The 24,111-nt window shown below is 35.5% G+C and overlaps 2 protein-coding genes and 1 long non-coding RNA gene across 13 annotated transcripts; 2 read left to right on the plus strand and 1 right to left on the minus strand.

The window, feature by feature from the left end:
* Nucleotides 1-2,567: 2,567 nt before the first annotated feature.
* Nucleotides 2,568-11,677, plus strand: LOC113276511. 4 transcript variants are annotated; one of them, XR_003324412.1, is made up of 8 exons: nucleotides 2,568-2,834; nucleotides 3,799-3,893; nucleotides 4,444-4,547; nucleotides 4,666-4,768; nucleotides 5,934-6,029; nucleotides 6,238-6,361; nucleotides 6,585-6,631; nucleotides 11,014-11,677. It is a non-coding gene; the product is annotated as an uncharacterized LOC113276511 (long non-coding RNA). The 4 variants fall into 4 exon arrangements; XR_003324410.1 differs by lacking the exon at nucleotides 6,238-6,361; XR_003324411.1 differs by lacking the exons at nucleotides 5,934-6,029; nucleotides 6,238-6,361 and having other exon boundaries at nucleotides 11,014-11,124; nucleotides 11,370-11,677.
* LOC113276510 lies at nucleotides 5,534-11,005 on the minus strand. 3 transcript variants are annotated; one of them, XM_026526125.1, is made up of 4 exons: nucleotides 10,490-11,005; nucleotides 10,144-10,185; nucleotides 7,022-10,022; nucleotides 5,534-5,967 (listed from the first exon to the last, which is right to left on the minus strand). In XM_026526125.1, the coding sequence occupies exon 3, from the start codon at nucleotides 8,327-8,329 to the stop codon at nucleotides 7,262-7,264; it is 1,068 nt and encodes a 355-aa protein (XP_026381910.1). In that variant the 5' UTR covers nucleotides 8,330-10,022; nucleotides 10,144-10,185; nucleotides 10,490-11,005; the 3' UTR covers nucleotides 5,534-5,967; nucleotides 7,022-7,261. The 3 variants fall into 3 exon arrangements, with proteins under 3 accessions (XP_026381910.1, XP_026381909.1, XP_026381911.1); XM_026526124.1 differs by having other exon boundaries at nucleotides 7,022-10,185; XM_026526126.1 differs by lacking the exons at nucleotides 10,144-10,185; nucleotides 10,490-11,005 and having other exon boundaries at nucleotides 7,022-9,418; nucleotides 9,616-9,632.
* A 4,894-nt stretch (nucleotides 11,678-16,571) lies between the features above and the next one.
* LOC113276512 lies at nucleotides 16,572-20,625 on the plus strand. 6 transcript variants are annotated; one of them, XR_003324414.1, is made up of 7 exons: nucleotides 16,572-16,709; nucleotides 17,807-17,925; nucleotides 18,158-18,323; nucleotides 18,435-18,572; nucleotides 19,139-19,236; nucleotides 19,637-19,716; nucleotides 20,497-20,625. XR_003324414.1 is itself a non-coding variant. In XM_026526127.1 (6 exons), exons 1-5 carry the CDS (start codon nucleotides 16,647-16,649, stop codon nucleotides 19,648-19,650), a joined length of 471 nt encoding a protein of 156 aa, XP_026381912.1. In that variant the 5' UTR covers nucleotides 16,591-16,646; the 3' UTR covers nucleotides 19,651-19,716; nucleotides 20,497-20,625. The 6 variants fall into 6 exon arrangements, 2 of the variants coding, with proteins under 2 accessions (XP_026381912.1, XP_026381913.1); XR_003324415.1 differs by lacking the exon at nucleotides 17,807-17,925 and having other exon boundaries at nucleotides 16,583-16,709; nucleotides 18,435-18,808; XR_003324416.1 differs by lacking the exon at nucleotides 17,807-17,925 and having other exon boundaries at nucleotides 16,583-16,709; nucleotides 19,139-19,525.
* Nucleotides 20,626-24,111: the final 3,486 nt, after the last annotated feature.

The raw sequence follows: 24,111 nt of genomic DNA on the forward strand, positions 1-24,111 counted from the left end.
GGGATGTGTTTAGTTAGTTGTCATAGCGTAGTGTGTTAGTTAGTCGGATTATAATATCAAGTTTAATTAGTCGGGACATTTGGATGTTACTTGGGCTATGACTTGGGAGTTGGGCATGTAAATTAAACGGGATATGCGACCGTGTCATTTTCCTGGTCGACTTAAATTAGTCGGGGCCAACGACCCCGGCCGTGGATTAGAATATCTAGGATGAAATGTAGTCTCAATATTAAGATTAATAGTGATTAGGATGAAATCTATATGGTTGAGCATATTAGTTACCGTGGTCTACAATGTCTTGTTGGTGGAGTGAAATCAGTTGGCGCTGTAGATTGGTCAACTTTTTTAGATTTTTGTTCGTTGTTTTGTCAGTTGGTGGTTTGCTTCCACAAAATTTTAATAGTTGGGGACGTGTTTAGTTGATAGGGTTATAGTATCGGGGCCTACTGCCCCGGCTATTTTAAACGTTGTCCACAAATTATAATTAGACGTGATTATTAAGCTCATAATTTAGGGCCCGCATCACCCGTGTTTTGTTGGTCGGACCAAATTATCCGGGGCTTATAGCCCCGGCCGTGGTCCCTTAAACAAGCCTGGGGCCGTGGCCCCTTAAACAAGCATGGGGCCGTGGGTTAGAATATCTAGGATGAAGTAGTCTCAATATTAAAATTAATAGTGATTAGGATAAAATCTATATGGTTGAGCATATTAGTTACAGTAGTCTACGGTGTCCTGTTGGTCGGGTGAAATCAGCCGGCGCTGTAAATTGGTCACTTTTTTTAGATTTTTGTTCGTTGTTTTGTCAGTTGGTCAGTATCCTTCCACAAAATTTTAATTGTCGGGGTCGTGTTTAGTTGATAGGGCCATAGTATCGGGGCTTACTACCCGGCTCATAATTCAGGGCCCGCACTCCCCGTGTTTTGTTGGTCGGACCAAATTAGCAGGGGCAACCCCGGCCGTGGCCCCTTAAACAAGCCTGGTGTTTGGTTGGTCAGACAAAATTAGTCAGGACGGTAATCCCCACATTAAAATTAGCTGTGATTATTGAGCCGAAAAACTTAGGGCCTGCGATCCACGTATTTTGTCGGTTGGATCAAATTAGCAAGGGCTTATATTTCCCGGTGATTAGTTGGCTAGATCAAATAACTAATAATCGGAACGGTAGCATTAGATTCTTTTGAAAATTACTATTTAGTACTCCTTCTGTTTTAAAAAGACTGTCCTTTATTCCATTTCTGTCAGTTTTAAAATTGTGTCCAGTTTCTGTTTATAGGCGTATTTTTTCAACGAACTCTCTATTATAGCCTTTAATTTTTTATATTCATAAATGCATATTAATGGAACTAATTTAAAATATTAAAGAAATTTGTACAGTTAAGGAAGCAAATATATCTTTCATTAATTTTAAAAGACAATATATTTGGCTCCAAGAATTAAATTCCCTAAAGAGTTTATACTCTATAAATTCGATATCTTTTAATTTTTTTTTATTTCCTATTTACAATCCTCTTAACAATTCTAGGCAGTTTTTAATACTTGCATTTTTATTAACGTAAAATAGGTAAATAATTAAGAGTAGTCAAGTAAAGTATTATAGTCTCCTTAGTATTTTGACAAAGTCAAAGCGGACTATCTTTTTGAAACCGAGGGAGTATTAAAGTTAATTGTTTTCAATTAGAAAATTTAATTATAATATTAGGATATTTAGTCACCACAAATCTTAAGGTCAGCCGTGTTTAGAATTATTTTCCAAGTACAACTTAATCAACAAAGGCCGACACTCTGTTGTGAATTAGAATTGAAGTTCGAAAATTTAATATGAGATCCCCCGTTTGGGGATGAGCAAGAGTGGAGCGCACCATTGTTTGAGAATCTCACCGGTGAGTAAATACTGCAAGAATATTGCCTTATGCACTAAACCCGTAGGCTATAAACACGGCTAGTCTGCAGGCATTTGTTAGTATCTTGATATTTAGACCCCCAACAATCAATCACGACCGTAGGATGACCGATATCAATGGTCTTAATTGACTCATAGACAGACGACCTTCTTCCTTATAATATAGACTAGGTATCACCGCGGACTACGGCCCGGGCTCAACCTGTTCAAGTGTTTGGTGTTGTATGTATTTTACCCTTTTTTTTTCTTTTTTTTGTATCTTAAACTATTCAATATGAGTTTAAATTTTAAACTCAAAATTTTATGTTTGTAAATCTTAACAAATAAATAAAAACAAATAACTCAAAATTTTTAAACTCAATATTGCAAATATTAGAAAGAAAAACCAAGAAAAGAGTGATTCGGGATTTGCTTCTGCCATCGTTAAATATTAGGGATTTTTCTGCACATTTTTTCAAAAAGAAAAATTATCACGTGAAAGGGAATTTGTCAAACTGATATGTGCTTAAATTTTACTTCTTTTAAAGCCGTTGATGGAAGCAAGAAGCGTATGGTAAGAGATAAGTTTGTTCCTAAAGTACTGTATGTGAAAACGGTCACAATGTAGCGTAACATCTCTACTTACAGTACTCCTCCGTGTCGACTTATCCGCCACCCCTTCCCCATTTTGTTTATTGAATTTTTCCTTACTATCTTTCCACAGACGAAATGAAACCCTTGATTCATCTTTCCTTTGCAAAAATGAAGCGGTAGCAAAATCTTTCAAAACTCATCAATCTAAAATTCACATGAAACTCCTAAACCACATCGTTCCTTTTTTTTCTTTCTGAGGTGTGGGGATCGACTATTTTTTTTTGGCTCTCAAACTGGTCGACATCCATTGCAAATTATGGTATTGAATGTCAACATAAGCATCTTTTAGGTCAATTTCCAGGTAAATTGTTTGAAACCCTAGAAAGAATTTTGACTTCCCTTATGGTTTTATGCCCAATTTAATTTTTTTCATTTGCTTAAGTTTTATACCTAAGATGTGCTTAGACATAGGTACTGTGAACTATTTGATTGGTGGTCGAATTGTTCAATAAATCAGTTTGGTTTGCTGCAGTTTATGCAGTACAGAAGTAAGCATTCGTATTTTTATTGATGGAATAACTAATTTCATGTTCACTTGATATTAGTTCTCAATTTCCATATGCATGACCCAAATAAATACTAATATTACCTGATTGCAACATGGAGCTTCGTTGTCTCTCCGTCTAGCATAGGAGGTTGAAAATTTTTCATTTTTTTTCTGGGATGAGTAGTATCCTGCAATTACAAATAATGTGAGATCTAAGGCAATCATCAATGTTAACAAAAACATTATCTTTGTAATTTTCAGTTTTGCTACCTATAAAGATTGTATGTGCACATTTAATTTCCTCTCTTTTTGTTTGTTCCCCTGAATTTGTATTGTTCCATTCGATCACCTGGTTAGATTGATATATAGAAAGATATGAGCGGTTTTACTACCATGAGTCTCCAACTTTTCTTGTCATCTGTCATCCGTATGTCTCTATCAATTTTTGTGTATGATACTCGAGGATGCACAATTTTCTTGTTTGTTTCTCATTTCACATTTTTTTTCCAACCTGTCTTGCCTTTTTTGGTTGGTAATTAGCGAATTTAAGAGAAAACACTTTCTTTTGAATCCATAAAGCTAACGCTAAAAAGTTCATGTTTGAGTCCCAAGATGAGCGCGATTTTTTTGTGTGCATTTTATGTTACCAATCTTCTGTTATCACTAATGAAAATTAGTTGTGTTTACCCAACGGTGTGGTATGCTTCTGTACGAGGCCAAGCAGATTCATTGATTTGATGTATACTTTTTTTTTTATGTATTGTGTTTATGCCTACAGTAATCTGGTATAGACGACTGCAAAAAAATATTGTCTGGGGACGTCTCCCTAACATCAAAGATATCCATGAGCTCAAGTATACGGACACACCAAATGTAAGTAGCACGGGACAATGTTTAGAATGGGTTTTATTTATTTTTTATTGTCGTCCTACTTTCATAGATTTAACTGTAACATATAACTATCAACAGTTTGTTTGCTAATGTTTTCTTGCCTATTTCACCGGCTATGTTGCTTAGAGATGTAATGGTGATAAAGTTGGTGAATTTAAGTAGCAGTGAATTGTAAACCTGTTGTATTTTAAATTTATGTTTAGAAATGCACTCTAACGAACCATGTCAGACAATTTATGTTTAGAAATGCACTCTAATGAATCATGACAATTTTCTTAAGTTAATGTCTAGTGTGCTTCGAAGAGTTTTATGAGTAACATAAACCATAGATGATTAATGTAGATTGTAAGCTGAAGTATCTATTCCATTCAACAGATGTTGCTTTTTTATTAGTGAAGTGTTCTGTGCCATCCATCCTTTTTTTTTTATTGTTCTTTGTCTGATACTTCTGTAGAAGGTCTAGGAGAATTTAGTTAATTCTTATCATGATTCGATCTTGAAAAGCCTAATTGTTTGAGTTGCTTTGTAACAGGCTAAAGGTCTTATAGTTGAGTTGAACATCGCATTTTGATATGATTTGGTAGAACAATTCTGTGGCATTATTCCTAGGCATCTTTCAGTAACATAAAAGGAAAGGTACTGCATTCATCATACCAATCATCTTAATTAAAATGGACACACGTGCAGCTAACTTATTTATCTCCAAGTTTTTATTATAAGATTGCTTGTTACAGATCTAAATTGCTTATTACAGGAAGAAAGAGAACGGCTATATCGTTTTTTTTTGCCGTGGTGGTGTGAAGGTTGCCAAGCCATTTGAGAACCTTAACGATCGGCAAGAGGAGTCTCTAATTCAGGTATTGTTTATGGTCTCCTCAAAGTATTAGTCTAAGCAAAATCGTACTTTAGTGAGACAATAGATTTTTATTTTTCGGATCGTCTTCAGGAACGATAGAAGATATATATGAGAACTTATGGGTAGACCACGTTAGTAGCCTCAGGCCAGAACTGATTAAAAAGTAAACATGAATGTATAAAAATATAAATGTTAAATCAAATAAAGAAATTGTATAATTTATAGTAGGACTTCTGGATAGACGATGTTAGTTGTCTCAAGTTTCTCAGTATCGTCTTCGAGCAGTACTGTTATTCTATTGGCTGCGGTACATCTTGATAAATCCACGTAAAGTTGGCCGTGGCTGAACACTGGAGTTTTTAAATCTATCCCAACATACTTTACAGACTGTCCTTGGGATTTATTAATTGTCATTGCATAAGCTACTCGAACGGGAAACTGACGCCTCTACATGTTTATATTTAATTCGGAGACTGATGGTTGAAATGATATTCTTGGTAACAATACTACGTCCACTGCTTTGTGTCCGGTTAGAATCTTCGCTTCAATTACATGTTTACAACACTTAGTAACCAATAATCTTGTACCATTGCAAAGATCCTCTGATGGAGACAGATTTCTCATCAGAATAATTAGACAACCAATTTTCAGATTTAACTTGAATAGAGGCATCCCTGGTGGATTCAAATTCTGTAGAAATTCACTGCTGTAATGTGGTATTTTCCCGCTCTCATCTGGATTCAATCTATCCGCAGCTAATAAGTGAATGTTTCTCCATCCAAGATGTTCAAAGCTTCCATGTTAATATCGTTCACATCATCATTACGTGCTGATAAAATGATCCTATCGGTTAACTCTTCCGGTGATACTTGGTTAGGTGTCCCTAAAGAAGGATACAGTTTGTATATCATCTCATTCACGTCTTTGCATCTATTCACCGATGATGGGAGTTCAATTTTTTCTTCTGGTTTTGACCCGACCTACACCATATTTGTAAAAATATATAAGTAAAATGTCAGTTTAAATCTTAAATTTTGTCATTGTTTTTAAATCCAATATCAAAGAATATTACCTCGAGTAAGAATTCTGCGAAAGCTATGTTTTCTGGATCACATTGATCAAGGCGCATATTCTTCGTAAGTGTGAGAACTGTTATGTTATTACAGATAACAGAACTTCTAATGCACGCTCCTACTGCATCTGCACGACCTCCATTTAGTATAACTGGAAAAGTTTGACGGAAGTCTCCCCCCATAACAACGGTAATACCTCCAAAACGTAATTCGTTTTCACATGTATCTTGAAGTAATTTATTAACTGATTCTACACAGAATCTATGCTGCATTGGTACTTCATCCCATATAATCAGCTTTACTTCTTTAAGAAGTGTAGCTTCTTTACCTTGTTTAGGAATTGGACATACACTGCTTTCATTGATCTCTATTGGAATTTTGAATGTTGAATGTGCAGTTCTACCCCCTACCAAAAGTAGTGAAGCAATACCTAATGATACAACGATTAGAAGTCGAGAAATTTTAATTCCCCGATGCAAGGTGCAGTCATACTGGATATAGATCCTTGGTATATTAATTAGGTAGCGACAGACACATCCATCAGAAGTTGTAGATTCATATATGTAAAAGTATAAGCTTACATGAGTTATCTGTTAAAATTTAGTGGATAGAACAATAAGTCCATTCTTGTGTTATCATAGGAAATTTAGAATTTATCTGAGCAAGATCTCTGCTGATAATTTTTTAGCTGCTTGTAACTTATTTTTCATTCTTCATAACATTATTATATTTTGTGTGCATCAGGGAATCATGGTATTTGAGATGGAGGCAGTGAACTATTAGGTTGTCAGGTATGTTCATAAACCAATTTTCAAATAATATTCGCATTTCTATTGACTGTATCTAGTCAACATCAAGAATAAGGTCATACGTAACACAATTTTCATTGAAAAAAAAAATCCTAAGCATCTGGTAGTTTTCTAAATTTAAGAGGTTTAAGGAGACACCTACATGATCAAATCTAATTCGGGTGTTGAAAATTAAGCCGGGGCCTTGGTTTAGTTATAATGTTTTTATTGCAATTTTTCTTTTTTAATCATCGGATCATAGTTGTGTGTATCAAATAGGTTAGATGCAACACCTACAGAATGAAATATAAGTCTTGGTTTAGTTCTAAGGTTTTTGTTTCAACATCTATTGTGGTAAAGTAAGTTGCAAAGTTTAAAGAAATTAAGTAATACCTGATGATACAACAGTCAGGACTATGTCACCTTTGAGTCGGCAACTTGCAGCTACTGTATTATATAGGAATGTTTTCCCTGTTCCTGCACTTCCATTTAGAAAAAACGTACGACCATCCCTTTGCTGGACAGACTCCATTATGTCATTGTACACCGATAACTGTTCTCGGTTCAAGTTTGCAATATTTTTCTGAAGTTCTGGTTGTTGTATAGCAAGCTCCAGTTGTTTATGCTCATGTATCAACCTGTGCCAACTAACTTACCCCAATTCCCTTTTGGTAATGGCATGCTAGGATATTTTTTCAGTTTCTTACCGCCTTCACGCAGTAATTTATCCAAGAGATACAATCCATAGTCCAAAATCTGTTCATCTGTCGGATTTTGAATGCCAAACATTGTTTGTAATCTATGAGGGAGATCATCACACATTTTCAAACCAAACTTGGCCCACAAAAGTTCTGCTTTTGTCGGGTTACAATCAGATAAGACGATTTTGAATAGTTTTCTTAACTTACTTCCTGTATGGATATCCACGGACTCTTCAAAAAGCGCTAGCCATTCCCTGTCATGTTCTAGAAGTCCAAGTTCTATGCAAGCTTTCTTAAACGTATGACATAATTCACCATTCACTGTTCTTAGACTCTCGAATGAATCTGCACCCGCAACAACAGTCAGCAACAATCTCAGGTAATACAATTCTCCGGCATTGGGAGATACAAAGTACATTCTAGCAACCACGAAACCACGTTGTCTGATTTTCCACTTTTTACCAGACCAAACAAAGTGCTGTGGAAACTCTTGATATGTATATGCTTGCGAAGTTGGATTTTCAGCATAATATTCAAAATAAGCCATTAACGTTGACTTATAGTTCTCAGCTTTATCCGTAACACCTTCTATGGTTCCCTCTGATTCATAGACTATTCTTTGCATCACTGGCAAATGGATTGCCAATCTTACGACATTTGGTTCTTCTCTATGCATTGAAAGACCAAATAAACGCCATGCACCTTCAGGCGGTCCAATATACCTTGCGTCAATGTACAGCTGCACCTCATCTTTTGCTCCAACAACAACTATTGTTTTGTCATACCCTTTGTAGATGTAATTTTTTATGTATTTGACTGCTCTTACTCCAGCACATACTTCCACGTTTATATGGAAATTAAACATTCTTGATAAGTGTGGGTTGTAAGGTACAACATCGGTCTTATAAGCCTTACATCCATTGTGAACGATAACTTCTCTTCCATCATCTCTTCGACGATAGACTGGGTAGCCCCCACTATCTAAAACACGTAGTATCATTGTACTTCTTAGGGTAATTTTTAGTACATTTTCCCTTTTTCATGCATGGAGACTCTGGATTTCTATCACCACATGGTCCATGAACCATGCACTTTCTTACTGTATCGAAGAGAACTGGATCTATATTCTCATCTGGGAATTCGGCTGATACGTATTTATCAACCTATTCAACTGTACGGATTTTCTCTGATTTTTCTAAAAATATCAGCAGATGCATATGTGGTAGTCCTCGTTTCTGGAACTCTATGGTGTGTACATGGGCTACAACTTTCCCAAACACGTTCTTTTTCGTTATCTCATCCATAAGCGCCCTCATTTTCAATTCAAAAACTCGTGCCACTAAATCCGGACGATCACAGGCATGTTGGAGTTCTAGAAGTGCGTCTTGAATTTCCGGCCATTTCGGATTTGCGGTCATTGTTAGAAAAATATCAAGGTGATGGTTAAAACGTGTAATTGCCATCGAATCCTGATAAATTTCGTACGTATTCCTTGGGCTCTCGATATGTGATGATGGTAAAATGCATGGTGTACCTCCTTTATTAGGCGTTAACCCTTCTTCTTTCATTTTTATTATGGAACCATAGTGATCTGCGCGTAATTTTCCTTGGTGAAATCTCATATAATCCAACCGATTTTGTTCTGTCAAAGCCCATGCATCCACTAAGAATTCCTGGAAAAGTTTTCCTCCTCTTAGGATTGTTGAATATTCTGATCTACGCTGGAAGGTCGGTAATTGAAAACTTGCATATGACATATTCTTGTATATGTATATTTTTTTCCACCAGCGTCCCATTGTGCAAGCTCAATGCTCCAACCTAGCTCTCCATAAGGGAATAACAAAACATAATGTAAAGGTAGGTAAGCAGGGTGGCATTCATCTATTCTTGTTAAGCCGTTTCCATCTTTTAGGTGCAACAGAACATCTCGAGTTGTTGTCACATCCCCTGGCTTTTCAGGGACGACGACAGATACTTCTTCTACTGACGGCAAATTATAACGGCGCTGATCTGAGTTTTCATTAAAATGGAGTGATACTTGAACTATTTTTTCTGATGAAGCCTGCCTATCTTTCAAGATATCATGTGCCTGATGATACAGAGGAATGAATCTGTTATGTTTTAATAGAGTATCTTGGATTATACCTAGTATTTCTCTATCTAGATCCTTATTTCTGTTTTCACGTATCGACAATGCATAAGCTGGATCATACAGAAATAGTTGAGAGTAAATAGCATCATCTATTTCTTTTGGCATCAGAGATCCACTGTAATGTCGCAACTCACCATGTATTGAGAATCACGGTGGACCGCTTCCCTTGGATGCCCTTGTGTCATATTTGCATCCAAGACTTGTAAATGCATTAGCAGCGTTGTATTTTCTGATAGCTTGTCGAAACCGTCTTGAACGATAGCTATTTCCTTCGAACAATTCCATTAATTCCAGAGGAGGTTCACGTAGTGGTGGTAAATGAATCTTTCCTTTGTGATGGTAAACAGTTGAACGTGCTTTCTTTCCATCCTCATTAACAGTTGAACGTGCTTTCCTTCCGGCTTTACGTTTATTTCCAACTGCTGTTCATAGATCACTGAACTGTATAGGTACATCGTTGTTTTCATCGTCAAGACTGTCATCTGAAGAATAGTAATGATCAGTATACTCATCAGATGAGACGTCTGGAACTGGTACAGACCTATTGAAAAATAAGGGTCAAAACACGTCATTAGATGAATACCCGGAAAGAATAGATATACGTAATTTAAAATTCTAGTATAGTACATCTCGTTTTCATTTGCGGCGGCTGATGCACTTACAGGACTTCTTTGCATATTGCTCTCCTCTCCTAGAGTATTCACCTGCAATTAATAGATAAACAACATTCGTAATTATTGTGACATTATGTTTATCCATTGTGAGTATCTACTTAATGTCGTTGCAGCAAGTTTCGAGACTGGATACATGTAGGATTCACTGGGAAATCACAATTGTCAAACTTAAGTGACCATTTATGATTAATAGGATTCCATGTACATTGTCGCATAACGATCATTGAAGTGGCATCAGAATTTCTAGTATTTCTTACATCAGAGTACTGTCTCTCACTAATTTCTAGAGCTTGAATTTGAAATTTGCATCAATATGCCACCAACTCTTACTTACCTGATCACCACACGCAGCGTCAAATTCTGGATTCTGCTCCATGTTTTGCATAGGGGTCAGAACAGTTTTCGGTTTCTTTTGGGACTGAGTATCCTGCAATTACCAAAAACATGTCTTTTAATAAAACCATCACCATAGAATCTGTAGAAATCCAAATGAAGCCATTCATTAAATCACGTTTAATTTTATTTATTTTCTTGCCTGCATTTTTATTCGTTTCTCCCCCTTTTTTTGTAACTGCTGTTCAGTTGGAACTGCAACATGTTTTATCCGATCACCTTGCACATTGGCATTAGCATTATCTTGTTTTTCTCTTTCCTGATGTTCTTTTTCCTGTTTCTCTTTTTGCCGACTTTCTTTTTCTTGTTTCTCTCTTTCCCGACGTGTTTTTTGGGCCAACGATGCTGCCTGTTAAATATATTCATTAAATTATTTGAAGCCTAACTGATGTTTGTTTTCAGAAAAATGTATTACTGTCTTCAGGAATTCCAACTTTACCATTGATGTTTCTTTTCTTGGTTTAGGTACCTTGTGCTCCAATTCTCTGGTTCTACGTTTTATCTGGGACAATACAATCGCATCCTTTCCTGTCAGTTCGCCAGTACATGAGATATCTTTACCTTTTTGATAATACGGTAGTATGGATGATAATATGATAATACTGTCAATTTATCTGAGGTTAATAAAGTATTACTCTAGCCCTTTCAATAGCGAATTGATTATGCTCCACATGAATGTTAGATTCTTCGGTTAACTGTCAATTTCAAAATATACGGAACCAATTCATAACTACAATTTTCATATCATATTAGTATTATATTAAAATTAATTTCTGCTAACCTACTTGAAGATCTTGTAATTCTTCTATTTCTCTTTGCAGGCGATCTTGTAGTTCTTTTGTTTCTCTTTCCTGACGTTCCTTTTCTTCTCTCTCTCTTTGTCTACGTGCTCTCTGTGCCAAGGATGCCGCCTGTTTAAGAGATTTCCAAAACAGAATCACACATCAATAAATTCTGGATTTTCATAACATGGGTTATTGCAATCATGTGATTATTTTTTTGTTTTGTTTTGTTTTGTTTTTTTACTATTGATTTCTCAATCATGTGATTATTTTTTGGTTTTGTTTTTTTACCATTGATTTCTCTTTCTTTGGACGTTCTCTATTATGAGAATGAAGTTCCATCGTCATTGGTTGGGCGCAATGTAGTCAATATCGGCCGTATCGGCCGATATATTGGGGATATTTCGGATATCGGCCCAGAACGGTACGATAAGAAGGATATCGGGGATACGATATTCGCCCGATAATATCGGCCGTATCGGTCGAATATCGGCCGTTTCGGTCAAATATCGGCCGTATCGGTCGATACGAAATTTTCCTACATTTCCTGATATGAGTCGGTATTGGTCGTTTTCTATAAAGTTTAAGGGTAATTTTGGCGAAGAAAGTCTTCCAGGTGGTAGTAGAGGTGCATGTAGCTCTCGAAGCAAGTCTACTAAAGTTACTCTTTTGTTTTTTGATAAAATTGATGTTATCTATTATATCTTATCCGAAAATGTGTGGAGAAATGTTTAATATAAAATTATAGTCTCTAAATCTAGAACCGATATTTCAACGATAATATCCCCGATATAAAATCGTACCAGTGTATCGGTCCCGGCCGAGATGAACCGATATCCGATATTAACTACATTGGGTGGGCGTCCAGTGGAGATAAATTTGGAGGTGGCCTGTAAAACAAACAAATAATGTAAGGTATGATAATATGTAATGACAATTGAATGTGTATTGATGAAAGACAATCGGTACTGTGAAATATTTCATGTTAGAAACACTTACCTCATACTTAAACCTAAAAAGAAGTTAGCGAAGGCTTCACAAATCTTTGAGTTTCTAGAAGAAATAAGAGGGGATTGCCACGAATAATTAAGCTAAAACACCGCGGGACAAAAATATCATGAATGGATACTCAGATCTGTCTCTCACGAAAACCTCAGATTAGTTAATCACAGCCGCTGGATGGTCAAAATCAAGGGTCGGATCTGTTCAAAGACAGACACCCTTCTTCCTTATCTATATTACTAGGTATCACCCCCCTGCGACCGGGGCTCAACCTCTACTAAGAACGGGTAGGGAATTACCACCATCTATTTCTCAAAGTTCTAATTGAGGAAAATCCGTTGAGTGTTCCAGATATATACAAAGTTCGGTGAAGTTTGTTATAGCATTTAAGATTTGGTTCGAAGTATGGTAGGATTATTTGAATTCTCATGATAGTTTTCTGGGGATTTTAATAAAGTGCCACACTTCCAATTTCATGTTTAAGAAAGTGCCACTGTTTTTTTCAGAATTTATTTAATGCCACACATTTGACCTTTTCCATCCTGTTTTTTTCTTTAAACAGTTAACATCCGTTAGTGTATATGTGGCAATTAGTCAGCCTTGTAAAAGACAAATAAGCCCTCGAATCGTTTTGATGCAACCGAGTTAAATCGACCATTGTAGTGAGTCATTACCGAGACAAATCAATAGTCAGAGCTTTCTTCAACGAGCTCTGGCTTTAGTGATGGTTTTCTACATCCACAAAGTACGTCACCAAAATTGTGAGATTAGGAAAAATGTGGGAAATTTTCAAGTACGAGTACTATATACTACACGCATGTATATATATTAAGTTGGTCGAGTAGTGAAATACGTATCAGAGTATTTAGTTTCCACTTTCCAAATCTTCATATTCGCGGTAAAGTGCTTCCCTCCCAGGTGCAACACTATTCTGTGAAAACAAAGGAAGTACTTCGATTCAGCAACATTTCACTTTACAGCTAACAAAGGAGGTACTTCGATTCAGCAATATTACAGAGACCAACACCACTAATGCATAAAAGCCATGTTATGACTACCGGTGTAAAAAGAAATCCTACTCGGTGGGTTTCATAATGTTGAAGAGCAAACAAACAGACCAATATGAAACATGCTAGAGGGATTTCTATATCTGCAAAGCACAATACATGAGAGTAATTCATTGAAAGGACTGAAATTGAAGCTAAGATATTCATCATTTTACAAATCTTTCACTGCTAATGCCTAATGGGTTCTTCATGTGCATGAATTTCTATATGCAGCTAAATGTTGTTATATATGGCACTATAAAGTATTAAGGCACCAATAAAATAAAATGAAACTTAGCTGCTAGAATAGCAAGCAACAATGTAACAAGAAAATTAGCAATATTAGAGAATTTACATTTATGATGGTGTTTCGAAATGGCAAGCTCGAGACCTGATATTGCAGAATAAACTGGTTATGGAGTTTTCACAAACAGCTGATGTGCAAGAAATTAAGAGATGATCAAGAGGAGCATTTCAGTTGTTATATTCAAAAATCAACATGTTCCATAACTTTCTTCACCTGCAATTCGAATTTACAGATAACCCATTTATTCTACCAGTATCAAGAGTCTAAATACACTTCAATCCAAGGCCATTCATTCACAAAATCCAACAACAAAAAATTCGATCAATTCCACTATTTAAATCTCAATTTCACTGTCAATTACAAAAAGATTTGTTTATTTCTTCGTCTGTAGAAGAAGATGTAATTGAATCTCATCATCCATCCATGAGCATCGTCTCAATCTCCACCTACATCCTCTTCATAATCACCACCACCACAGCCCCAACCCCACCTTGAAAATTAGGTTTTGGTTGTTGTGGATTTATATATAAGAACTTACACCGATGTAAGAATGAAACAACAATTTCAAATCATCTTAAGAATTGTAGGGATTGTTAAGAACCCAATACAGTGGGAGGGATTTTTTCATTTCAAGAGTTCAGAGAAGAAGAAGTAGGCGCCGCGCAAAGCTTTAGTTATATTTATAAGGATAGAGAAGTAATTTCAACCATTTTTTGATCTCTTCCACTGAGATATTGACCAGTTACAACGAGATCGACTAATTTCGGTGGGCCTTAACGGAACTTATAACAGTCGTGGCATTTTATATATTTTGAAAAATACGGTGGCACTTTATTAAACCGGAAATCCAAAGTGTGGTATTTTATTAAAATTCCCTAGTTTCTTCGATGGCCCAGCTATTTAACCTCTTCACCCCTGACTGCTTTACTGCTTATTCATGCATGTATATCCCGGAACCATGTCAAATATCAATTTTCCAATTTGAGATACACAGAATCCAGATTTTATTACACATCACGGGAATCAGATAGGTGACGAAGGCTATCCAGCAGACAAACTAAATTTTTTAAAAAAGGAAAAAAACAAACAAACTACACCTTCAAAAAAAAATATATGCTAAGCATGAATCCCAGTTTTAGTATGTCTGTATCTTACAATGCAAGAAAACTTACAACTGCTACATATATATTGCCTCACCTAAGTTTAAAAGAACCAAGTTCTAGCAAAATTACTTGTATAGATTTGACCAATAAAATATTGTGTTAATTTTCAGAGGAAGAAAATGGTGAGACATTTGTAAAAGCTGTAGAAGCTACACAACCTTCAATATTATGTGAATCCTTGTCGTATTATAACATTAATCTATTGCATGGCTTTTATAGCTTCTTAGCTTTATAATTTTTATTTTATTAATGCTAGAGTGCGAGTGTTTCCCATTAGAGCATGGGCTCCTCTGAGGTGAACTTAACTGATGCCAACTGCTACTCTTTTAACTATATATATAGCTCTGCTTGTGAAAGACGAAAGCGTCTAAAAACATCAGTCTGTCAAAGATGAAAGCGTCTAAGAACATCAACGGCGGTAGTAGCTTCTACTATCCACTTCCACTAAAAATAAATTTACAAATGAATACTATCAAGCATGATGAAGTTCACATATGAACACAGTCGTACATTACATCCTTTTTATGCAAACCGACATTGTACAAAACGAACAAAAACCGAAAAAAAAATTAGAGTACAAATAAACAAAACTAAAGAATCATTATATATTTCAGTCAAGATTATTAACACGCAAAAATGATATGAAGTAGTAATACTTAGATCCAAGCCGGAAAAATGATATGGAAAAATGATATGAACTGGTGAATTGACCTCTCGTATGCAGCAATTACATTAATCTTAGATTCTATCAAGCCGTTAAACCCCCTTGCAAACTTCTCCCAGCAAAACTATACTTAGATCCAAAATAAAGAAATTGTTTTACTTTGCAAAGCATAGAAAGTATGAATGCATTCCAAGACTAATACCTGAACATTGGCACCAATATTGGGTTTGTCGCAGGAATTAGCCTGATCTTTCATCTCCTCTTGATTGCTAATTGTCCAGCTAGCATTATTTCCTCCGATTATCCAACTATCCAAATACCTACTGTACCTGTATATGAAGGAATCATTATATATCAAGTGGTTGTCATCTCTTTTTCCGAGATTATCAATCCGAAACAAAAACAAAACTAAGATTACTGCAAACACGTAAACATAAAGTGAATACTTTTATATGATTCTATCAAGTCATCTTGTATCCAACTTCCTTTTGGATTAAAAATTACGACTTGTTCAAAATAACATAAAATAAGAAAAATAAGCTAAGCCCAAACAAATTGTTGAAACCCGCCATCCTAAGATGACTCTCAGTTAGTTTAAGACGGAAGTTAGCTATAGACGGGTCACGGCAGAGGTTAGCGATTTCCGAGAAAAATCCTTTTGGTTAGCTTGTTCCGGGCCACGCATAATCCACGCCGTCAACACCATCATATTCCTAAAATCAACGGCCACCTTTGACTCAGAGTCAAACCCTCATTAACCAATCCCTGTCATAGGATGACGAAAATCAACAGTCTTAATTGACCTATAGATAGACAACCTTCTTCCTTATAATATAGATAAGGAAGAAGGTTGTTTGTCTATGAGTCAATTAGGATCATTGATTTCGGTCATCCTACGGCCTCGATTGATTGCTGGTGGTTTGATTCTAAGTCAAAGGTGACCATTGATTTTAGGCATCCTGCGGTTGGGATTGGCTTTTTTATGCTCTGGCCCAGGCCGAACGTAACCCCTGCCTCATCATTAAACGTATGTTCGTTGCATTGCCCGACTATATTTATTTTTCTTTTTCCTTTTTGCGATCGTCTCTGCTTCTGTATTCTCTCGGTTTTGGCTGATGCTTGCAGGGTTTCTTTATGTTGTGTTTTAGGAGGCAATGTCGAATCAGAACGACGATGAAGAGGAATAGCAGGAAAAAGGTAAACATATAAGAATCCTATAATTTTATCCTTAGAGTTTTATTTGCTTCGCTTGATTATCATTGGTTTTGGTTGATTTGTTTTGTATATTTTAGTCGTAATGTTATAGGTCACTGATACTACTTCACAATCCCAAACTAAAATTCTAACCCTAATTTTGTTTGATTGTTAATCGATTTTGAATTTTCCGTAATAGGATTTAGGTTTGTTTTAGGGGATATTAATGTATAATTGTTTTGGTTTTTGGAATAAACTAGAGAATTGAGAAAAACCCCAATTATTTGGTGCGTACAATATTTTACATCAGAGAATTGGGTAGATCAGATACAAGGTTTTGAGGGGGTCACCAAATTACTAGGAGATTCTGGAAACGACAAAGATTTATTTAGTTCTTTTTTATCCGTGTGAAGAGTTGTTGGATGCTTTTAATGGGTTATGTTAACAAACTTTGGCTGAGGATGAAATACTTGATGTAGATATACTGCAGTCTCCATTAGGTGGCATCCAGGTAAGGGGGATGTGTTCCAATAGTATAAACTGTAAAATTCCATACATTTTATTAGGTGGGATATGTTCAAAATAATTGAGTTTTATTTTGTTCTTCATCACTGTTTGGTGCTCACTTCGAAATCAATTGTGTTTGATTCTTTCTTTGTGTAATCAGTCTACCATAATATGTATTTTTGTTCTGCGTATTTATTGAAGAAAGTGAGACGTAGGGAGTTCTGCGTATTCTTTCTAGGGTTTGTTCTGCGTATTGTTTATTTTTGTTTTTCTTCATTTTTAAATGATTCCCTTCGATTTTAGGGTATCTCAATGTAATTTGCTAATATAATGACTGAGATGTGAAATTTGAAGGAAATAACGTAATATTGCTAATGGGTCCAGTAGAATTTCTTTTATTGATCCATGTTTAGCTTAAGCAGTTTGCCAAGACTGTGATTCTACCAAACTCAATTTTTGATGAACTCCCATTTCTGTGGTAAACTGTATGGTTAAATGCACCATAGAGAATGAACTAAGATTAAACAATCCAGGCTTCGTATTGTAAGTATGTGACCATTTCGTTTTATTCCCATGTTTTTTGTTGCATATAGGCTTTTCTCTTCAAAAGTTTGCTGACGTGGTGGGAAATTTTCATTCAACAAATTATTTCAGTTTAATGGTTAACGAAAGTTGAGCTGTTTAAACATCACAAGATGTAACAACAGAATCAGTATGTGACTTCATCTTAGTGCACCTCTTCTGCCTAAAGGGACATAAGTGGTTTAAATTGGATTTTTTTTTTTGTTTGTTTTCGAGAATATATAGAGAATGATGTAATAAGGGACATGCCTATCCAAGATATATGAACAATTAAAAGCAATCAGAAGAGCTCCTTCAATTCATATAGTTTATTGTTGTAAGAATTATGATGCTTTGTGTACTGAATTCTTAGTTCATTTTAGGGTTGCAGTTTTGTCAAAGAAGCTGGGACTTGATAAAATTTGTCCAAAATTTTACTTCCATGCTTTTGGTCATACAAGCAAGAAGGGTGATGGCTAAGTTGGAAACTTCTACGAAATTCATAAATGTTGTGGTTGTTGCTTTCCCATTGGTGGTACCTTTTATGAGGTAATGTTGATTTAATTCTTTAAATTCTTTCACCGTATTTTCTTATCCCGTTCCTTATATTTGTATTAATAACTGGGATTTAGTAAATAAAATTGGCCATACCTTATGCAGCTCCACTTCAAGGAAAATGACGTGTACAATGAGAGGTGGCAGACTTCATGGATTATCCCTGCCTTCTGACATGCCTTATTGTTCTCCATTTTGTGTGTCATATGTGCACTTTGGGCACCATCACAGTTTTCAACAGCGGTGAGTCCTCCATTTTTTTCATTCTTGAGATGCCAATATCTGCTTTGCCTACATTTGTAAACCTAACACCCTGCGTCCAATTTTTCTTTGCGGAACTAGATTTGACCCATTGAATTTCCTATAGCTCGACACAGAATTACAGTGCTTGGGTTGGTGAACTGGATTTGAACCATTCACAGCTCTATAGTTCAACCTTGCCCTAGAATGGATGTTGAATGAACTCGATAGTGAAGCTGGTATGCTTTTGAAATGCAGAACAACTTCACCAGTAATCCACATGTCTATTATCAGTTTAGAGGCCAAGCTAAGGCTTCTTTTGAAATCGTTTGATTGACTAAGTAATCAAATAAATGGGTGCATAAAAAATAAGTATAGTAGCACTGGATAGCACTTTAGCACCACTGAATGTATGTATCAAGTTAGTATTGTAGACCCTTGACCCTTCATCAATTGCCATAAATTAGTGAGACCGTTTTTTTCTTTGTGTGCCCACATGGGACAACACAAGGTCTTAACACTTTCTGATATTTGTAAAGTGTAATGCATACTTTTTATTTTTGTGTAAGGTTTGTTACATCAAAGATAGCTTCCTGTGCTCAAGGTCAAGGGCCATATAATGGAGTCTTTGCACAATTGCATCAAACCATTGCCTTGGCAGAGAGATGTAAGTGCCTTTCGGGATGCATTCCATCTGTTAAGTTATAGTACTGTGATTTTATATGGAAGCTCTTTAGTTTTCTGTGTATCAGTAGAGTTAACTAAAGTACTTTGTACTTACCACCCAATATCGTGACTGAACAAGTGAGATGTATGGGACTACATTTTTTAGTCAGTATTTGCAAAATATCACACCAAACTAGATAATCTTAATCACCTTATTCTTCGTGAGAGTTCGTGACTACGGTTTCCAAATGGAACACCGAGATCAAGCCTCTTGCTAAAGTATCTAACAGGTTAGTTAGAGGATACTACTTATTTTTTGCACTTTAAGGGTATATTAGTTTGAGACTAAATTTTTTCTGACCCTGTTATAATCTCTAATGGGCCTCTGTTTGTTGGTGCAGTGGTTATAGTGTGAACATCACCCTGTATGGTGATAAATCAATCAATGTGCTCAGTCGTAGTCGTTGTTACTGGGACTAAGGTATAGCCTATGCTTGGTATTGTCTCATATTCAAATATAACGTATATTTGTCTGTAGACCATGCTATGAACACTGAACTCTGTAATGGGCAGGGATGCTCCAGCGGTAACCCATCAGTACGATGAAAATCTATTTTAAACTTGTCACTATTAGAGTAACTGATATATGCAACAAAATATTTGGTGCGTCTGTTGGTGTAGGTAGTCTGAATTTCGCACACTTTGTTTCTTTTCTTACTTCATGATCTCAATTATCTATAAAATATTTATACAACAAATATCTCAAAATCACACAAGGCACATTTTCTTGCAATTTCTGAAACATCATCGTTGCTCCCTGAAATTTGGTGCGTCTGTTGGTGTAGGTAGTCTAATTTTCGCACACTTTCTTTCTTTTCGTACTTCATGATTTTGAATTTTTGAATAACTTATTACTTATATTTAAGTGATGATTTTTGACTTTCATCGGTGTGGAAAATATTATGCGGCAACCAACTTGATTGTTGCCTCTCCACTTCCCCCCTACAGACTTTGTACATGCATGCCATTACTTTATACAGTGGCTCAAAGTCTAGCAAATCCCAGTGATCCCATGCCGACTAATTGAACAATTTGTGCAATGGCTTGGGGACTCGGGGTAACCTGTCTCAAGCATTTTTCACATGTTCGGTTAAGTTTGACAGAGACATTGCTAAGCAATATCTATGAACAGATGTATTCACTATCGCGTGGCACAGATTGAACTATACTAATTTGTTTGTACAATTCTATATTTCTGCAGATTGTTAAGCCAATGAAAGAGTAAGAGGCATAGCCAAGGCACAACCTCACAGAGCTGTGTATGACTACTCGAGAATCTTCACTCACATCATGTAAAGCGTAACTCTCAATTTAGATAGAACTGAAAATGTAATTTGAAAAAAAATGCTTAGTAATGAAAATGTATTTGATTCATGGCTAGAATTTGATTCTTCGCAGACCTTAAGAGTTAGAATGTACGTTGTATAAAAGAAATCGTTTCTCTGTACGCAATAAAGCATTTCTCTGTACGCAATAAGCATTGGTCCAGGATTTACAAGTTGTAGACGAAAAAGATTATTACTTGGTACTCATAGAACTGCAGCGTGGTACATGATTTAACCATTATTGCTTTCACGATTATACTATAATTGCTTTTGTAAATTTTGCTTATCCACATTAATAAATTTTGAATGGTTTAGCAAATTTCGGATGTGGATTACGTAATGTTGTAAGCACCAGCTCAGCGGATTATTAGGTATTCAAGAAAATACACCATATTTTTCTATCTAAAACTACACCATATTCTTAACAAAATTTTTAGTCCTTACATACAGTAAGAAACTACACCATGTTTTTAACCGAAAATTTGGTCCTCATAAGAAAATAAGAAAAAGTTATAGACAATCAAAATCCGGGCCGTTACGTCACGGGTCCCTAGTATATATATATAAATATATATAAAAAACTTTCTTCTCCCGTAATTAACTCCAATGTCTATTTATCTCCTTACGTGTCTAATCCCTCTCTCTTTCACTCCATAATTATGTTTTAATATTGAGATCGAGTCCATGAATTTGGCTTCTTCGGGAAAATTAATGTATTTAGTTTGCGGATCTAATTTAGTTTAGGGAAAAAAATCATATTGTCAGATATGCTGGACAATTCACATCAAATGTGAATGGGACGGTTATTGATTTGTTACATCTATATATGCATATTCATTGGTATTTACTTTACAGTAATCTTGAAAGAAGACAACATTTTGATAGAAGTGAAAATTATTTGGTTTCCTGTAGAAATTAGGAATGCCTTTTCAAGCTTTACATGTTGAACTTTACATGTTTCATGTTTCTTTTTCGCCAGGTCACTGACTAGACTTTAGAAAGGGTGAATCAGACCAATTTTTTTGGATACTTCAGTGGTAATGCACATGCAAATTTTGTGAGTAAATTGATAGTAACATTCTTAGCCACTGAATTATGTCCAAGCTATAAATTGTGCGAGTTAAAAGCTCTATGCAAGGGTGGTGACTATATTAATACTTTTTCATTACTCTATTCATAGTTAATGTTCAACAAGCATCGTTTTTGGCATATGCTAATCCAGGTTTGTTCTTTAATTTTTCTCAAAGTTTAGTTTTAGTTGTGTTTGTGGTGTTTTATGGGTTTAATTTTTTGATTTCTTTGTACTTAAATGTTTGATCATCTTTTTTCTTAATAACTTTCTTACTTAACAAAATCTTGCATATGCTTTGTAGTCTGAATTGTATCAACTTATTTTTACTCGGGTCAAACAAAATTCGCGCCGCTATGGAGGTTTGCCTACAAATTCCGCTATGGAGGTACTGCCTACAACCGGCCAGAGTACTCTATTTACGAGTTTTCAACTCAAGTACGCAACACTGTCGACTTTCAACTCCAAAGTGGTTATAATCTTTAATTTATTGATTGATGTATATTGATTCACTTGAAGAATTAATTTCAATTGGCGTTGCTTTTTTCATATGGAATCCAACCTTTCTCCGGAAGCTGGGAAGAGGTGAGATGATCATGATCCCCCTAGCAAAACACAAAATATACTTCACTTCATGCATATAGAGAGAAGATGATTCGACGTGACACGAGTCCAAGTTGTTAAACCTCACTTCGATAGGTTGGGAGGTTTTGATGGTCTTGGATCAATTTTTTTTTTATTACTTATAGGAAATGATAGCATGGTGCAACTGAAGAATAATGGCCCTGAGAGCTTTCAGTTAGGCTCTTAATTATGGCAAAACTCTTTTATATACATATAAGGGTTTTATATGAGCTTGATTGATTAGAACTGTAGATAGTTTAGAGTATGTCGTAGAGAGCTAAAATAAGTTTGTTTTGTTTTCATTACTTTTTCTTTTCCTAATTTGATTCTTCAATTTGCAATAAAATCACATTTAAATTTGTAATTGTCTCTATAGTATGTAAGAAGCAGAAAGATACCTTACATTATGGGCATAGCTTGATGTGTGTCCCATTTTTAGTTAGTTAAGTATCTTACCAGGCTACAAGAATGCGACTTTGAAATCGATCAAAAAAAAAAAATGCGACTTTGAAGACAACAACAAAATTAGGATTCTTAGTATCTTACCATAGCTTGATGTGTACTACAATTTGATCCCTAATGTTATGTTAGGATTCTTAGCAACAACAGAAAAACACTATGGTCAAGTTTATTATTTGCACGAGTTATAATTCTCTGTATTGCATTCGTGTCGAGTTGTTAGTCAAATTGCAACTATAGTATTTTGATCATTGAACTTTATAATATAATATAAGTAACGTTTTAAGTTATAAAACGAAAAATGAGCGTAAAACCAATTGCAAAATACAAAACACTCCAAGAGGAGGGAGGAGGTTGAGCCCCGGCCGTAGACCGGGGTGATACCTGGTAATATAGATAAAAGATAAGGATATATTTATAGGGTGTTAAAATTAGGGACGTATAATTAATCGAAAATGATTCATGACACCCAATTTTAGTGCACCCAATGCACCCAACCTTAGGTGGCACAGACACGTTGCATTTTCTTTTGAGATTTTTTTCTTTCGACTTTAATTGTATTTTGTTTGAGATTATTTATTCTTACGCCTGGTTCTGATGAAGAACAACTAGTATCAAAGGTTGCCGTGTTAGCAACTAGAGATTCACACAATATAGAAACCCCAAGCAAGGATAACACAACAGATAGAATAGTCTGAACATGAATACTTTTGTGCCCAGTAAATTGTGAGATTGCTGTGAATCTAACTCCATTAATCGATGAGTTTCTGGCTTAACATCAACGACCATATATTCCACAGTCCTAATAAATTCAAGAAAACGAAACATGTTGGTACACAAGATCAATTTTGTTTTGATGTTGATTAGACAGATTGTACAAGAAAAAATATCATTTTCAATTCAAAACCATACTAATTGCTTCATCTATTTAACCTCTTCTTTAATGATAGACTTGTTGATTCAAGAAAATTTCAGTTCATATTTCATAGTAACTTAGCTATGACGATTGCAACAATGAGAAGAGATCATTAACTTTGATAACAAGGAACCATCATCGTCATCATCAACAATTAGTCACAAATCGAAATAAAAAGTTCACATGGTTTTTAAGTTTTTCTTAAAGAAGAAAGCCACGTGTTTTTGCCACCTAAGGTGACTAACCATGATATAACTACTAACAAGACTCGACCAACACCAGAAACAGAAACATGATTTTTATTTACAAGAAAGAAATCTTGATCTGGGAAAAATATCGTTTAGTCCTTTTTTAGGTGGGCCCATGTCCGTTTGGTCCTTTGGTCAAACGCCTTTACTGTTTGGTCCGTAATTATTTAAAAAT

Source organism: Papaver somniferum, chromosome 4 (assembly GCF_003573695.1).
Source record: "Papaver somniferum cultivar HN1 chromosome 4, ASM357369v1, whole genome shotgun sequence".
NCBI classification, from domain to species: Eukaryota; Viridiplantae; Streptophyta; class Magnoliopsida; order Ranunculales; family Papaveraceae; genus Papaver; species Papaver somniferum.